General features: G+C 45.5%; 2 protein-coding genes across 2 annotated transcripts; both read right to left on the bottom strand.

The window, feature by feature from the left end:
• Nucleotides 1-957: 957 nt before the first annotated feature.
• LOC124297770 (uncharacterized) lies at nucleotides 958-2,520 on the bottom strand. The gene has a single exon (XM_046749080.1). The coding sequence runs from the start codon at nucleotides 2,518-2,520 to the stop codon at nucleotides 958-960; it is 1,563 nt and encodes a 520-aa protein (XP_046605036.1).
• Nucleotides 2,521-2,775: 255 nt separating this feature from the next.
• LOC124297769 (uncharacterized) lies at nucleotides 2,776-6,506 on the bottom strand. The gene is made up of 4 exons (XM_046749079.1): nucleotides 6,308-6,506; nucleotides 6,031-6,195; nucleotides 5,776-5,931; nucleotides 2,776-5,177 (listed from the first exon to the last, which is right to left on the bottom strand). Exons 1-4 carry the CDS (start codon nucleotides 6,504-6,506, stop codon nucleotides 2,776-2,778), a joined length of 2,922 nt encoding a protein of 973 aa, XP_046605035.1.
• Between the last annotated feature and the right edge of the window lie 12,374 nt (nucleotides 6,507-18,880).

Genomic DNA, 18,880 nt, shown 5'->3' with positions numbered 1-18,880 from the left:
ACCTCGGTAAAAAGATCAATGACGACATTGTTTGAAGCCTCTCGCATCAGGTCGTCGATTACCAAAAGTTTCGGTTTTTTGTCACCCTCGTAATCGGCGTGTTGCGGTAACCCCTCGCGGTACTCTATCCTCTTGTCCCCGTCGTACAACGGCTGCCATTCGTCAAAATACCATATCACACGACTAAATCTTGTGTCGCACATTGACGTTCCATGACGCAGAAAGTTCTTGACGAAATTTGATTTATCGCATCCTGATGGCCCGGCTACAATGGCCGAAAACGGATGTTTCCAACGTGTGTCCGTCATCGAACAAGAAGAAGAAGAAGAAGAAGAAGAAGAATCCAGGGATAATGCGGGATCTATAAAAAATTGAAACAATTAAAAACACGTTCTTTTACTACGCTAGCTTGCTCGCGGCGGCGGCGGCGGCGGCGGCGGCGGCGGCACTCCCTTCGTGCGCTGACCATGAGCTTATTCAAGCGCACGCGGAAGCGTAACCGCGCAGGTACGAGCTTATCGGCGCGGTCGCGGTCGAGCTGATTGTGCGTGAGGCGCATACGCCATGAGCTTATTCGTACGCGTGCGCGCAGTGATATCAGCTTGAAAACAGCGCGCCCCGCCGCGGTTTACGAGATGAATTTTTACGAGCAATGCGAGATTTTTTCACAATTTTTCATGCGTAGGGTTTAAGCGTGGTACCAACCTTTATACAGTTTGGCGGGACACATACAAGAGAGTATCTGATGGGTTGGCCTGGCGTCTCGCCGGTTGGAATAACAGGCGGTTGGGGTAAGAATCCCTTCGGTGTCCTCTGTTTGTCCGTCTATTTGTTTGTCTGTCTATCTATCTGTCGCTCAAACGCGCGCGTGGCTTGCCGTCCGGGTGTCTGTACTACCGCCGGGTGAGAAGACGGAAGCTGTGGTGTGCAACTGCTCGGAGTCCGGGGTCTTCGTCATCATCCAGTGCGATAACCGTAGGGCAGCGTATCGAAACTTGTGACGCAACAACGCCTTTTCACGTACACCGGTTTACACGTTTTGTGCTCGGAGCGCGTCACGACTGCGTGCAGTTCCGTTCGACGAATGGCGCGATACTCCAAGGGAATGGGTGCAGCGGCTTCTACCACTATCCGCTTGATGGCCTCGAAGTTGATTTTCGAGCTCGTTGCGTGATTCAGTAATATGCCTTTCACCTTGCAAATTTTCACCTCTTCACCATTCGGACGTTTAATGATGAAAGCATAGAATTTTGGCCCTCCCGAGACGAAAGCGCGTATAAAACTCCCACGGCCGTAAGACGCCAACTCATCCGTCAGGTCGCCAAGAAAGTTACCCGTTGGAGGTTCATACTCGTTTGGCCTTCGGAGGTTTCGGGTATAAATTACTGAATCGGTGTCGTAATAGAGCACGCGCCGATCGAGCTTCTCAAGGAACGAGAAGAGCTTCAGCCGAGCCTGGGCAGTGGTGTACGAGGCAATCACGACGTTTGCCAGCGCTGACGGTTCAACGCTGTGTTGCGCGTGCGACCAACGCACGTACAACACTTCGTCGTTCACGGGCAGCAAACCGGACACCTCGACTTCAGGGTTGGTCAAAAGCTCGAGCAGCTGCTGACGCGTCTTTATAACCTCTGTTTTTACCAGATTCTCGCGTTGCCCGAACTTGCCCCAAAACGAATTTAAGCATAATTTGGAAACTGATCGCATGCCGGGATTCTTAGCAATACGGTCGCGATCTAGCCGTATACCCTCGACCCGCTCATATTCATCAAGGTAGCGCATTCGAGCCGGCTCGTCCTCGCATTCAGCAGGCCAGCCGCTTGCCTCTTGCCTAATCTTGAGGAAGGTGTCGATATAGCCGGCGAAATGCCCACCTTGACGAGTAGTCGGGTCAAACGATGTCACCGTATACGACCAGATCTCGCTTATGCTTCTGATCTTGTATCCCATTTCCACGGCTTTTTTTAATTCGATCGACACCCAAGTGCCCTCGAATTCTCGCGCAGCCTCGTCATCATGTCTACACTCGTCCTGGTTCGAACTCTGACAACATGAGCGGCACAAGGCAAACATGAGTTTGTCATGCATGCGCACCGGCAAAACAGGGTGATAAATATTGCGAGGCGGTAAAACTCGGCACTTGATGAGCCCCTCAACTCGCGTGATGTCGCAACCGCTTGACCCTGTCAAGAGCTTACACTCCTCTCCAACGTAGACCGTCGGGTGGCCAACAGGGAACCTTCCATTCTTACAGATGAACGGATACAACGAGCAAACATCGACGTATCGTATTTCCTCGTACGCGTTGCCCGTTGCATCTGTTTTCACCTCGTAGTATCGGGAAGCGTTCCCCGTTCGACCGCCGTAGAACGCATCACGCGGATTGAGTGCTTCGCTCGTGGCAGTGCCAGCGATCATCGGGTGTGTTGCCACGTACTCGCTCATCTCCTCGTTCTCCCTCAAGCTCCGATTAAACTCGCATTCCCACTGTTCCGTCACGCGGTAACCCAATTCGCGCATACGGCTGATCTTTGCACGAGTTTCCTCGTAACGCCTATCCAACGTCTCGCTGTTGACGCTACGCCTATCGCGGTTGATTCGTAAACATTTACGACAGCCGTGCCAGAAACAACCGTGAAACTCGTAGACGTGTCGCGCACCGTCGCCCGCGACATGGTATCCGTCCACCTTGCGACCCGTCTCCGGAATCCGAAACTCACGTCCGTTTCCGGCATGCCTGATGTCAATACCCAGCTCGCGCTCTTTCACGACCAATCACTCCAGAGCCTTACGAGACTGGGCATCGGCAAGACGATAGCCGCCCGGTGGCAGGATACCTATTCGCACCGGTTGTAAGAAATTTTTACGGAACAGCACCGAACAAGCCGAGGCAATTGTCGTGCTCTCGGTAAAGGGACACACTCTGCCGCACTCCAGAAATATGTCCCTGAATGCTACGCACGCACGTCGCAGAATATCCACGTCCGACCGACAGTACGACAACAATTCCGCGTCAAAGTCAAACAGATGGTCGTTCGCTACAGCCTCGTTGTACCATGAGTAAAACTTTGCTCGCGCATCGCTACTCATGGTATCCGGAGAGTAAAACTTCGCTGCGGGGAGCGGTCCCACGTAACCCACGTTTTCAGGGGTATTGAAAAGGTAGGGAAATATACGTTTCACGGAAGTAGTCGGTAGTCCAAAAGCCTTCGGTAGCGCCGATAATGCCATAGGCATATATGCTAAGGAATCCAGAAATCGGGTGTGACCCGTTTCGAGCATAATGATCTTACTGCCGCTTAGGATGACCTGCGGTGGGTTTCCATCCCGCTCAACCATATGCCGCAGTATGAATTGCGCGTCAAAACCTTTTGCATTGTGCGCAATGCATACGATGCGGGCAAAGTCCTGAACGGGCCGAGTAGCAAAGTCTACCAACTCCTTCACCGGTTCCCTCCTGAAAACGAACTCACGTACGAGCCCGCAAGCGGAACAGCCGTTCGATATATCGGGATCGTGGATACATTGCGTACACACTTTTTGCGCTACGCACAAGTTCGGCACATGTATGTTTGTCGTCGCGTCACCGTCTACCGTCTCCCATTGCTGCGTTTCGAAATCATAAAAAATAAAGATGTAACGTTTCGGTCTTGTCGCGTCTTTCAGCGGGGTCATGAAGCAGTAGTGATTGTACGGTCTGTTGCAGCGGCACGTGACGCAAAAACGAGTTTCACAAATGTGTGCCCTCCGCGAAAGATTTACGAATCGCTCGCAATTCCGGCATATACGCAGCGTTGCACAAACGGAGCGGTGCGGACTGAAGGAGCCGATCCTGCGGTGGTACTCCAGACAACCGTTACCGCGGAAAACGCGTCTGCAATCGGGACACTCGATTTCGCGAGACTCGCTGTTGCACGGTGGCGATGCGAGGCACTGTGGGCACTTTACGGAACATCGGTGTTCGTACCCGTTGTTAAATTTCCTATTGCAGGGTTGACAGAAAAAGGCCCCTGCTGCCGCCGCGGTTAAATTTACAATTGGGCAATAATGCTGTTCTTCGGGATAATACAGCAGATTCAATCGGTGCCTGACATCGCCTGTTCCGTTTGCTCTCACCACGGCAGTACCGTCGTTAAATGCCGCTTCGCCGGTACCTAGCCTCCCCAACTCGTACACTGTGATGAGGAATCCCTCGCGTGCCAGATAGTTCCGGAACTGTGCGATTTCATGCACTGTGCATCCCGTTGGCGGAATCTCGACACCGGCATTCGCAACAAGATTACGCGCTTCTGCACGCTGGAAACTGGACCTAGCGAATCTCACCATCTCGTAATGCTCGTGCAGAGCGCCACTGCGGTTCGGGCCTCTCTCGGCGTGAGCCTTGGCTACAACGAGGGCACGAGGTAAACACAACCCGTCACTGTTGACAATCTGCACGACGGATTTTCTAAGTACCCCCGCGTGCGTGATCGGCTTCGGCTTTCCGCGACCATCCGGTACTCCAACACTGTGTACCGTCACGGTGAAGACGCTGTCGACGCCAAACTCTGATGCGCTCTGGGCTACGCTGAAAACTAACTTCCAGAGGTCACTGTACCGCGAATCCCTCACCGGCCGAAACGATAACCACGCAGGACCATGATTAAAACTCTCCGCGCTAAACGTGAAACCTATGTAGTCGCTACTCCGACACGTTGCTACGGCATACGCATGCAGGTCTCTGAACGCGTCCTCCAGCCACTCCACTAGATTAACACCCGATTCAGGGGCCGCGATCTTCATTCGCAACTCACGCCCTGTGACCGCGAATTTACGAATGAATTTCGTTGATTCACCGATAACCGTTAAACGGTTACCCAGTGAATCAGCCCCGTCATCGGGTGCCTGACTTGACTCCTTCTCGCTCGCAGCTTCACTCTCCTGCTCCGATTCTCTCCCCATGTTTCCAGAGTATGCACCCTCTGTCTCGTCGTCGTCAGCATCGTCGTCGAATTCAAACGTCATGTCGGAAGCTGTCTGTGTCTCGTCATCGTCATCGGCATCGTCATCGTCTGACTCTAATGTCACGTCAGAATCGTAACTCGGAGCCCTCCGGGCCCTACCCCCGCCGATCTGTATGCCCGAGGTACTGGCGCCCTCGTTCACGTGAAACGGTCCAACAGTTTGCATAAGACCCCCTGTTGTACATATAAAACAAAAATAAGACTCAACCCCATGGTAAAGCGTTTCAATCCGCAAGTATAGTTGAATTTCGCGGTTTTACTAGAAACGCACACCCTAGAGTACCCGCGTGATTAGCTCCCCTAAAAAATATCCTCGTCCATCGCCGGCGGAGTATAGCTCATCTGAGTGAATATTCCACTCTCGGGCGTCTGCGGCCACGAGAATATTATCGCCTCATCCATTGGGGATATAGAATGATTGTCTCCTTCTTCTTCTGCTACCGCCGGCTCATGAGCATCGACCGGATCTAATTACCCGCCCCACTAGAGAAGAAATTGCTCGTGAGTTCATATCAAAATACCTAGTCTGCATTTTTGTTTTCAAACTTTTCCTATATACCTTGAATTTCCAACACTCCTGACGGACCTGGACGTGACAACACTGAGGTCGACGCCTGTGATGAATCGATTTCAGCAACGGACACAATAACCTTCAGTACACGCGTGAAAGAAAATTTCTAGAACTCTTGGAACATCGCTCACGCACAACGTATTTACACACGGGTACTCCATGATATACGGCATATCGTACGGACAAATCATCTGGATTTACCGTCACGAGCTCCGACAGAAATCGGCTCCTCAGCGGTCCTATCGTTCACCATCGTCTCATTCACCCCTGTCTCTTCCGCAATCGCCAACTCCTCGCAGGCAACACAGCCCTCGAGAAGAGCTGCCTCGTTCTCGCTGGTATCATCCATCATGAATTCTAACACAAGGAAATTTTGATATACCACTCGCGCACAACGTATTTATACTGGACAACCCCTTGCTACGCCACAGCGTACGGACAATCATCCGGACTTACCGTCACGAGCGGTAGAAACCGGCTCCTCGGCGGGCCTCCCCAGCGCTACTCCTTGCGATGCAATCGCCTCATCGGCGACGTCGACGACGATATCGCAAAGAGCCGCCTCATTCTCCGCGGAGTCCTCCAGCATCGCGCGAAATTCTAACGGTTGGAAAACTTGATCTAAATTTTTCCATATTACATATTTTCTTTTATCTTTTTACCCCACTCTGAAGATCCGGTAATTCGAACTCCACACAAACGTACACTGCGCACAACACAAATAACAACTTACCGTTTCGCTCGTTGTACTCAGCCATCAGCGCCCGAACAACGGCGAAGCGGGTGGCACCCCGCTGACGAATCACACTTGCGGCTACACTAAGGCACTCGTAACCCCGCAACGCACCGGTGCTGTGGAGGTGCGCCAGGGCCCGTGCCCCGCAGACCGCCAGAAGCTCTCGCAAATGCCGAAGCAATTCCGCATGTGACATGCGGAACAACAGCTCCTGACGGAAAACAGGGCACACACGCACAAGACTCGCGTTAGCCCTCCTAGCCTGGCTAGCTGCCTTCACGTAACGGAGATCGTTAATCGATTGCATTATTTTGAAGATTTTAAAAATATGGCAATAATTGAAACAGAATCGTTGTTTTCAGCAACACTGCGATTTTCTAACTGAGAAGATCTCCGAGCCCACAACTATTTATAAGTTCAACAGGTTGGGTTTTGTTTAGGCCAAATGCTATTACAATACGTTACCACGCCGCTTCTTAAGCTAAGTATACGAAATTTTACTATGGTCCGCTAGCGTAAACCTTCCGCGGCGGTTCGCGGTGAGACACCCGCAGCCAGGGTGACAATAAACCAAAGCCATCCGGACCCAACGCGGAGGCTGCCTGCTACATATGGCAAAACAAATCTATTGACAGCGATAATCATGGTTTTCTCATAATTAAACAAAGTTGTACAGCTGACGTCATTTATCCTGTTGAAAAACTTGCATGCCCTGAAGCCTACTTTGATTAACGGGAGAACGGGTATTCATCCAGACATATGAAATTTAGAGATAAAATAGAAAACGATCCGATGGATTCACTCGCAATTCCTACCTCAAATCGTGGAGCTGATTCGGCGGTTGGTGACGGTTTGAAACAAGTGTATTTGAGAACAATGTTAATACTCTTCTCATGCGACGTCTATGTATACCGCCATCGATAAACTGCAACTGTTTGTACCACCCTCAGAATAGGAAACGAGTTATAAACCTAATGCATACTGGACCTATGGAGATTGTAGACTCATCTTGCGACATCAAAATGATACAGCCAATGAGACCCCCTTTTGTATTCCTTCGTCCACTGAGGCATAACAATCAACATACCGTAAGAGCGTACGTTGGAAAAGCAGGGACCAGCCTACCGTCCGACACAAAGCCCAAACATTGCAAGTATAACACGGTCCATGCTGTATACACCCACAGCTCTTCCCATCATCTTTCTTCTGTTACAATGATTACGTATACGTCCCTCGATAGACTGCAACTGTTTGCACCACCCTAGGGAACGGAAACTAGATATAAACCTAATGCAGACCTACAGAGCTTGTAGACTCATCTTGCGAATACGAAATGATACACCCGGTGAGGCCCCCTTCGTATTTCCTCGTCGACCACTAAGGCATAGCAAACAACATATCCTATGGTTGTACGTTGGAAAAGCGGGGACCAGGCTACCGTCCGGCGCAAGGCCCAAACATTACGGGTATAATACGGTCCATGCTGTACACAACCACAACTCTTCTCATCATCTTTTCTGTTACAATGATTACATATACATCCCTTGATAGACTGCAACTGTTTGCACCAGCCTCAGAAACGGAAACGAGATATAAACCTAATGCAGACCTACGGAGATTGTAGACTCATCTTGCGACAACGAAATGATACACCCGGTGAGGCCCCTTTGTATTTCCTCGTCGACCACTAAGCCATAACGAACAACATACCCTAAGGCTGTACGTCGGAAAAGCGCGGGCCAGCCTACGAGCCGTCACAAGTCCCAAACATTACGTGTATAACATGAACCATGCTGTCTACACCCGTAACCCTTCCCATTATTTTCTTCTCTTGCAATGTCTTCGTATACATACCTCGATAGACTGCAACTGTTTGCACCCACCATAGCACCGAATTCGAGCTGTAAACCTAATGCAAGTTTGATACAGGCCTATCGAGATCGTTGGGTTTTCTGGCGACATATTTACATTTGTCTTACTCCCCATCGTGGAAACGAAATATAATCAACGGCGTAAGCTTGATATAGTCTGGTAAGGAACGCCTGAATCATACGAGGCATTAGAATTTCGTTAATTCTTTTTAGTCACGCTGCAAACACCGTTTTGTAGAGTGGGGGTTACACCCTCTATATTCAAGTGAGATACAGAAGAGCGTCAGTCTTGCGACAACTACGGAAGAATCCTCACGTGAACTATGGCTACATCCAAATCTTCTGCACCAATGGGCAACGTGAATAAAATGTATAAAACATTTACGAAGGCTTTGAAAAAGACTGAGAAAAATCTGCTATTGTCGACAACGTATAGTCTAAATAATTCTTTTACTAAGAAAATAGTCATCGGTCTCGGTCTACGGCTCGACGATCAGTTTGAACCGGTCATCAAACTCGTCAACAACTCCTCCGGAGGCGTGCGTCTGACACCAGCGGCCTGGTCGCGACTCGCAGATGAGTTGGACAATATCTCCGAATACCTTGACATAGAAGGATACACCGATGCCCAATGGTATTTCAATCGGATTGAGCTTGGTGGCTGCAACGTCGAATTGTCAACAGCACACGGTGAGCGAGCCGTCAGATTCGAAATACCTACGGAATCCGAAGTCACCGAATCAGAAGATAAGGAATCAGACTGCCCAGACACGGCCACCCAGGATGAGAACTTTCAGTCACCCGCCAAACGCCAGAAAGTGTATCAACCCACCATTGTAATGCAGAAATCCACATTCAACGGACTTAAAGCTATAGTTGTGTGTGTCGACGAACGGCTACGAAGGCTTCAGCGTTTAGCCCATTTAGTAAACGAGTGCAAGAAATCATACGTCGCATACATAGCCGAGAGAGTGAATCTGACGCAACTCAAGGAACCGAGTCTTCATCGCATCAGGCAAATAGCGGAGAAGGAATACGGCGCTGTCCTAGAACACATCGCGTCGTCAGCGAATCCTGCCTTTGCCGAGAATTACCTCAGTATTGTTCTCCTTGAAATTACCCGGCTGTTTCCATCATACCTCGCTGCTGAAATCAAGCAGGCCATCGAAACTGAGGTTAAAGCCTTAGCCAGTCTCTGAACAAACTATTTCGACACTACCATCATTAAGCATCGGGATAACCTCCTGTCCGCTATTTCACAATGAAGACCAAAGGCACCGTACAACTTGAAATTAATCAAGAGGAAATATCAGACGTATGTGTTACCCTGAGAATTTTTTCGTGCGAAGAGACTCGGATCAACACGGCTACACCCCGCCAAGCGAACGCAGATGCTGTAGATGAACCATTGTACGTGCCCGAAGAACAGCCTTATCCATGGGTGGTACTGTCTATACTCGTGATTGCTATAATTATTATAAGTATAGTGGTGATGTGGGGCGCTGTAACTATAACAAATAAAAACATCCTGCTCCAACAACAAGCAAACAAATAGTAATAAATATGTATGTATTTGCACCTGTGTTAACCGAATAAACCTGCGAGGATGAGATTTGATTTTTCTACGCAATCCACCATTGAGTTCTGTTTCCTCACCCACCCACCCTGATCCTCGTACATCTAAGTATGTCTATAGTCTTGCATTAAGAAAGAGAGAGAGAGTGACCAGGTCTATATTTTCCAAACGCACGTAAACCTTAGGATAAACACTGACGGCTGGGTAAGGTCAGTGATACGAGCACCCGACACAGAGAGCAGGGATGGAGAAAGAACGAGAGCCGGGGTGGAAGACTTGTAACCCCAAACGTCCAAGTCGCAGAGTTCGCTTCGTGAACGGAGGTAGCGGGGCCAGATGTGTAGGTGGCCCCAGAATCGGCCGCACGGCCAGGGGCACCAGGGTAAGGGGAAGGAGATCGTCCAGTGGTCAGGGTGCACAGGCCCAGAGGCCATCCCGTAGAGTCCGGAATCTGATTCGCGGTCAACGGTAGCCGGGGTAAGGGGTCGTCACACGATATTCACCACGTGGCGAGGGGGTCGCGGGCGAAGGGCTGACAAGCCGCGGAACTTCGAGGCGGAAAAACCGCTCCTTGGTAAGGGGTTGCGGGAAAGGGGTGGTCGTCCGGAGAAGCTTCTAGAATAAAATACCTCCTAGACGAGGGGCTGCGGGGGAAGGGGAAGGGGCCCCAAAATTTGCTCCTTGGCGAGGAACGGCGGGGAAGGGGATGGCGTCCCAAAATTCGCTCCGAGGCGAGGGGCGGCGGGGGAAGGGGATGGCGTCCCAAAATTCGCTCCGAGGAGAGGGGCGGCGGGGGAAGGGGATGGCGTCCCAAAGTCACTCCTAGGCGAGGGGCGGCGGGGGAAGGGGATGGCGTCCCAAAGTCACTCCTCGGCGAGGGGCGGCGGGGGAAGGGGAAGGCGCCCCAAAGTCACTCCTAGGCGAGGGGCTGGCGCCGGAGAGGGGTGCGAGGGGGGTTTGTTGTGACGCCTCAAAGTGCCCCTATACTACTCAGGCTGAATAACAATGATAGGACAGACCAGGCCACGATAGATCCTCTATAGCCGCTAATTATTTTTTGTTGTTTTAGCACCGGGTATATACAGGTTGTTTTAATATATCTCGAATAAATTTGTAATTACTTGCCCAAAATTAAAAAAATGCCGAGGCACGACGGACCCCCTCCAAAAATTTAAGAAAATGAAGAAAAAAGAAGTAAAATATCCCCGCGTTAATTCTACGTTATCTATGACTACCAATGTGTAACAAAAAAAAATTATTTAATATTCCGGAGCACATAGCCGTTATTTACAATATCATTTTCAAGAATTTTTAAGGAAATTTATTTCTGTCCCAAAAGAATGTTGCATACTTCAATTTAATGTATATTAAACAAACCTGTAATAATATGTTGACATTTCAAAAAAAGTTTTGTTTGGGCGTCCACCGTGTCTCGGTTTTCACCACTACAACTTATAGAACTAAATTTTAAAGATATTAAAAAATATTATTAACGTTCCAAAACATTTGCAACTCGAAATTACCAAACACAAATCTGTTATTATCTTGTAGAGAATTTCTAAACTCATTGTCAGAGAATTTGTTTTTCGACTGAAAATGAAGTCCACAATTCAAAAGAATTGCTGAAAGACATGCGAATAACGCACGGGACGTAAGATAATCGTTTACTGATATTAATTTTTTTCTCCTCTTACCATCCCATTTTTTATATTGGCAAACGCGAAGTCAATGGTTTATTTTTCAACTTTCCGCCGAGAAAATATTTCAAAAGATCCGGCGACGTACGCGTTGCGATTTTGTTAACGTATTGAAACGGGCCGGTTTATTTTGAGTAAATGTTTGTGTACATGGTAAAATATTCGAATTGTCGGCTGAGGCCCGGCCCAGTCGCATTTTCTGATTAATATAAAAAATCACGCCGTATAAAGAACATTTGTATGAAAAAACATTCATTTTAAGGTTCTTTTGAGAAAGATTTCAACTAACTGGTATCTTCAATGCCAAAATTAAAAAGGAGATAAGTTTTATGCGAGTTTATGGGTCAACCAATATTTGTTCAACACAATCAGATAATCGCCAAATTAAAATTCATTCGGATAAGGATTCTTCAAATGGCATGATTTCTCAGCTAGGCTGACAAATAATGAGTGCGGCCTGCACTCAATTTTCACGTAATACGCGAGAACGTTCGAGCATATAACTTTCTGATTGCTTCGAATTTGTTGCAAATGTTTTTTGGTCGTTGTGTTCAAGGACAAACACCATACATACCCGAAGGTGCTATAGTTTTCAATTAAAGCTGGAATTTCTTAATGACAGATTTCTAATATGCTTCTTCTATAAAGGTGTGAGTTGTGTGTTTTCTTTTATCAACGATAGCGATATTTTTATGTTTGCAGTAAAATAAACGAATATGCAAAAACTCGTAATTTAAAAATTATATCATTTGAAACCGCTTTTTCGTATATGTTTTGGTCCTAAAGGACAATGAGAAATCATCTGTTAAAAAAATCAGTAACCGATAGGTTCAGACGGTCTCGTTTTGATAGAGAATGCCTTACACATAGAGACCGGTGGATGATCTGTTGAGAGTGCTTTTGCCATAAAAATGTTGTTCTCATCTGACTATTGAATTCTACGAATTTACTATTGCGATTTAGTAGAATCCGTGCCATTTCTTTATTTCGGTGTCAAATGGCAATATGTTGGAGTATTTTTGTTCAGAATCGTGTATAGAATGGGGCTGTTGAGCCCTTTTTTGCTCTTGAGATACGTAGACGTCTACATTTAGAGGTATGTATATCAAAGTCTAAATCGACAAAGGCACCCCCATAAGATACATTAAAGTTAACTCTGAGTTATCTTCACACAATCGAACAGAGGCTTGTATAGTATTATCGTTCTTTCAAATAAAAACCATGTTTCTCACTTTTTTGTATATTATAATTACATGAAAACTCTGGTAATAAGTAACAGTTCGAAACGGTGGCAGAATGAGTTACGTAAGAGGTGTAAGTTCAACCCTGAATATTTGATTAAGGGGGTACATGTACCTGGAGAGTTTGAAACAATCGATTTATTTTGCACCATCTGAAAGTCCCATGTCTTAAGAATGTTCTCTGTAAATTTCACATTCATATGTACAAAATTGGCATTATTATCTCATTTTGTATGACACGTGTTCGACTGTTCGAGCGCTCGAGCTCGCGGGAAGAATCACCCGCAGACAACGACCGAACCGACCCTTTCATGAAGCTGCCATTCTCACAACAATAGCATAACCGCATTTTAAACGCATTCTTCTCGGAGCAATATTTTCGAAACCGATGGATACGATATTTCGAGAAACGCTCGATAGATTCTTTTCAAATGTACACAAAATAGGTGGAGACACACTTGGAGGTCGTTGACGATTCTACTTTTTAAAACTGACCTTTATTTTTTCAAAATTTTCCCAAGACGGCGGAATTTCACACGAATTCTTTGTACTAAGATTTCATTTAGTCGCCATTTATAAATAAAAATTGAAGGAAAATAAATGGCGATCCTCGATGAATTATAAAATATATTGACTTGAACAACTCGTTCCGTAACGTTTTTTTTGTTCCAGATTAATAATTTCCCCGTAAGAGTATCCACTGACTTCTTCGTCCGGCGAGCGTGTCCTTTTTTGCTTTCAAAATTTTTGGATCTCTCTTCACACGCTCGAAAAATATGTATATTGTGTAAGCAAATAGTACATTATATAACAAGGGAATAAAGTCGGAGATTATTTCCGCCAGTAAGTTATTTTCGTTTCGCTCGGGCGATAGGTAATTACCAAATAGTCGACTTTTATTCCTGCGTTGCATATAGTACTATATTTCCGACTCAACTTGTAACGTATCAGGTTTTATCATATTCTATCATATTTGATGCAAATCAAAATTTTTCGCAAATGCGGGAAAAATATATCACTCTCGTCCCGCTTTCCGGATCAAATAAGTTTACATTATCGTTGCGTCGGAAATGAAAAAATGTTTGAAGTCAGCTCATTTCTTTTTATGGGTTATGAAACAAAAAATTCAAAATTTGACTAATTTGCGACCCGGCGGGCACATGTGCTCCCTTTTATACAAGAACAAAAAAAAAAAAAAATTGTGTAGGAGTAGTGTATATATCACAGTTCTACATCAAAGATGGCGGCGCTCCCCCCTAGCTCCCCCCTAGCTCCCCCCTAGCTCCCCCCCTAGCTCCCCCTAGCCACCCCCCTGATCATTTTTCACGGTTTGCCGCAAGATGGCTACTTTCATAGGATTTGATACACACACACACACGCACACATAATAATTCCTGTCGAGACTTGTTTGACGCTGGAAAGTCGCACATAAATCGGATCGGGTAAAAACCCGCTAGATCTATTAAAAAAATTCCAGGAAATTGCTCTTTGAGATGGTGCCGACAATGAACTTTGTTGGTGGTGATGCACTTAAACCAATCTGGGGCAGTGGGAGTGGTCCCATAAAAAATTCCTCGCACAATATGCGTGTCGAGACTTGTCGAATGGAAAAATTGTAGTGGGGGTGGGTGGTATATAAAGCGTACGTCTATCGTGATCGTCACTCTGTTCTCATCGTATTCTCATTGTGAACTGTTCTCGCTCGTGAAATAACCTCGAAATGCGATGGATCTAGCAAAAGTTAACCACGTCAGCCGCCTGGAAAATCTGCCAACCAAGAAGGTGTCGGAACTCGAAATTGGGGGAGTGTATGACGTCATCGGGTTACGACTGGTCAAAACAAAATTCGGGGTACGTGTTCTGGCGACGATCGATGGAGAATACCACGTCTTCTTACCACCGAGAATCGCAAGAGTTCTACAAGAAGATTCCAGTCAGCTGACTGAAATGTGTAGCATGGCCGGGGAAAATCGTCTGCAAATGAAATACCTTGAATAGTCAGTCTTCCGCATACCATCCGTCAGTATATAATCGAGCGCAACATTCCCACTCCTCAACATGGCGATGATCCTAGACGTGCAATGTTTTATCGGTCATAACATGAAGTTTGTACCCAAGAAAGTCGCAGTCGTGAATGTAAACGGGTCAGGTCTGGATAACATCATTTTCAAGCCGCCCTATGATTTGGCAAGCTTACCACTAGAATGTAGAGCTACCAATCTATGGTTGACGCACAATCACCACGGAATATCATGGAATGCGGGCAACAAATCTCACGAGGATGTGACGAAGATTGTGAGAAAAATGGTTGAAAATGCGTGTTACGTATACGTCAAAGGGGGGGGGGGGGGGGGGGGGGGGGGGGAAGAAAGCATGGCTGACGGAGATTGTCGGTGGTACGACAAGGGTTATTAATATGGAAGATTTGCACATCATACCCCCTGCAATGGAAAAATTGAGGTATATGGAAGCGGCATCGTGGCACGACGCGAACCATGGATACTCTCCAGCGAATAACCTCCAGCAAGCAGCAGCGCCAGGCTCAATTTGGTATGATGACAACTCTGAATACATCCCGGCATACAATTGCGCCTTTGAAAATGTGCAGCGACTAAGGATTTGGTATTCGAAGGAGTGTACCAGCTCCCTCGAGAAATCCTTCCGTCTGTACAAAGAATTGGACGGTTTAAGGGGAATGATGTCCGAGGATATAGCTTTTTTACCAAAAGAATTTATCTGCACGTTCGCATCAAACTCCATCAATGATGCGTGGGATAAACTACCAGAGAATATGAAAATGGACTACGTCATCGCAAGTTTCCGCAGATGTAGCATACATTACACACCAGGACCCGATGGCGATATCGTGGATGGACCGAATCCTCTAATTGAAGACTGTTTAGGTTGCAATCGTGTGTATAGATAATATGGACAATATTTACCAAAATAACAATAGAATTCATTACGATTTATACAATTACATTCGGGTTCATATGTAGAATATTCAATAGAATTAATCTCAATTATATTATAGCTTATACATAGAATTAAAAAAATGTACTATTCGATAAAATTATAATCTAGAAATAGTATACATTACAAATATATATCTCCATAACTTTCACCCATTCTCGTCATACAAAATGTAAATGTTATAAATTTTTACTTGTGAAAAATATATAATCAATAATTGTGAATTTAGCGTGGTTTATTCCTCAAAATAATCCATAAAATCATTATCGTTATCCTGTTCGCTAACATTATCACCGTCATCATCATCATCGCTATTTTTGACATCTATAATTATTACGATAGTTTCATTCGCCCATTTTTCTACAATTATTTCCATACATATATCACCGTAATTCATATAATGTTGGCTGTTTGGTCTCACTCGAGCAGCTCGCGCGTCCTCAACGAGATCCCGAAGCTCCTCCAACGAGAACTCGCGTGTTGCTTCGGAAAAGCCCATAATTATCTCTTCCTCAGCCTCCTCATCCTCGCCCCAATCAACGATCGACCACTCATCGTCATCATCACTTGCATGAGATGGCATTTTTTTTTCTTTCTAAAATTGATTCGCGATGAAAAATCTGTAAAAAGAGCAAGCCGAAATAAAAAAGTTGATGCTGCTGCGCTCATCATTTATATGCATGATAAATCTCCAATTCAAAAAAGTTTTCACCTATTCAAAATGAGTGATACGGAGAAGGTGTGGAAGATACTAGAATTTTATTTTAATGTAGTGCTACACACCAATCGTCGTCCGAATAATAACCATCATCGTCAGATCTATCGATATCTCCCAGCATTTGATGGATTTGATCAATCTCATCCAGAAGCAAACCGAATCTGATGCGTACGTCTTCGCAACCGTCAGAATCATTATCAAACTCAATGCCCACTTCCCATACATTGACCTCCACCCACTCGTCATCACCATCACCGCCATTCCAAACACCCTCCGTCTCCGCTTCCTCCTCCTCCGCCTCCTCCTCCTCCTCCTCATCCGCCACATCACTCGATGATGATGATGATTCTAGATGATGCTCGCCAGCCAAATTATGTTCAAACTCGCGATCATCATCACCAACACTATCGTCAATACATCGCTCGGGGTCGATAATTAGCGTATCAGCATTACTATCAGTCAATTCATCCTCATCATCCTCCTCATCATAAGCCGCCACTCTGCACACCCGCTTATATGTCGGCGATCGTGGTGGTGAATAAGGGTGGGGAGTTTGATGATTTTCCATCCGTTCATATTTTTTCGATATGATTCTATAATTTTTCCAGAATTTTTATGGATATGATGATAGGAAATACAGAAAAGTTGAAACGAATCGAAAAACTTTGTTAACACACTAATCAAATGCGATAATCATTACGGTTTTTTTTTTTTTTTTTCACAACTCACTTTATCAAAAACGCTTGTTTTCACACGAAGGATATTAAAAATTACTAGAGAAGTTTCAAACCGCTGTTCGAATTTATACTAAAGGAGTCGCACCCACCCTCCACCGAGCAAAAACCAGCCGGCCAATCATTCGTAGAGCATGCACCACGTGACATACAGACAAAAGAGTGACGCGGGGGAGGCAGTATAGGCTGGGAGAAAATTTTCTCAAGAGCTCGCCAGCTTTTCGTTTGCTGATTTTTGTCTCGTTGCATACCCCACGCTGATATGGTTGGGGATGTGCAGGCTCGGACTTGTTCGCTATAAAGAGTCGTAAAACCCAAAACTGTGTGTACACATACCAGCCGGTCAAGAGCGGGCAAGACAAGATTTGTCTCACACCAAACACTGTTCGCTACCTGCTTTTCGTTAAACGATTTTTCCCACCAGATGTCACACGCTGATGACCGACTTATAGAACCCAAAAACTGTATGTGCACATACAATCCGGTCAAGAGTTGGCAACACAAGATTTTCCAATTTTCGAAACAAAGGCACCGTTCCGTTTGTCGTATGGGCTATTCCGCGTCAACCGGATCAGTCATCTCTCGGATATTTTTTTAATTTGGCACGTGGATTGTGTAGGGGGAGTTAGATTTTTGTGCCAAAGCGCGAATCTCATAATGCAAAATTCGATTTTTTATTAACAATAACAAATTAGACTCCCATTTTTTTCAAAAATTCATAACTTCGGCAAAAAATTAGATACAATATTTTTTTTTTTTCAAATTACGCAGAAAGCTCCATAGAATTTAAAAAAAAATACGAAATGGTAAAAAAAAGTTGTTATCAATTGTTTATTTAACAATTAATTTTTCAAAGATTTTTAAAACAGTGACTGACACGATCAAAAAATTTTTTTAAAATTCTGACATGTTCCTTAAACTGTACTACAACCTGTGAATTAATTCCCGAGGGGTGGTTTTCTTCGTTTTTGAGTAAAAAAATCATTAAAGGTGTCGATGCGCATGAAATTGTGGCGCGCCGAGTCTCTACGTAATGGCGGGCGGCCGGTTGCCGTCCACCGCTACACCGCGGTGGCGTCGCAGCGTTATTTTAGTCATTTTCACGATGTAAGACATGATTGAAGAATCTGAAAAAAATACTGTACCTTCACGGGCCTGCTCAAAGCGATAAGTGAAGTTTCAAGAATGTGTTTTTATTTTAAAATAAGTAGCAAGTTATGTAATTATTATCATTTATGTGCACTCTCATGGTGTGTAACCGTTATTTTGAATCTCTGTAATAAAAAAACGGTGAAAAACACATTCCTGAAACTTCACTTATCGCTTTGAGCAGGCCTTGTGAAGGTACAGTATTTTTTTCAGATTCTTCAATCATGTCCTACATCGTGAAAATGACTCTAAAATAACGCTGCGATACCACCGCGGGGTAGCGGTGGACGGCAACCGGCCGCCCGCCATTACGTAGAGACTCGGCGCGCCACAATTTCATGCGCATCGACACCTTTAATGATTTTTTTACTCAAAAACGAAGAAAAAACCGCTCTGAAATTGATTCACAGGTTGTAGTACAGTTCAAGGAACATGTCAGAATTTTGAAAAAATTTTTTGATCGTGTCAGTCACTGTTTTTAAAATTTTTGAAAAATGAATTGTTAAATAAACAATTGATAACAACTTTTTTTTACCATTTCGTATTTTTTTTTAAATTCTATGGAGCTTTCTGCGTAATTTGAAAAAAAAAAAATATTGTATCTAATTTTT

The sequence above is a fragment of the Neodiprion virginianus genome, chromosome 2, assembly GCF_021901495.1.
Source record: "Neodiprion virginianus isolate iyNeoVirg1 chromosome 2, iyNeoVirg1.1, whole genome shotgun sequence".
Lineage (NCBI taxonomy): Eukaryota > Metazoa > Arthropoda > Insecta > Hymenoptera > Diprionidae > Neodiprion > Neodiprion virginianus.
Note: the sequence above shows the minus strand (reverse complement) of the source record. Positions and strands in the feature narration are given on the sequence as shown.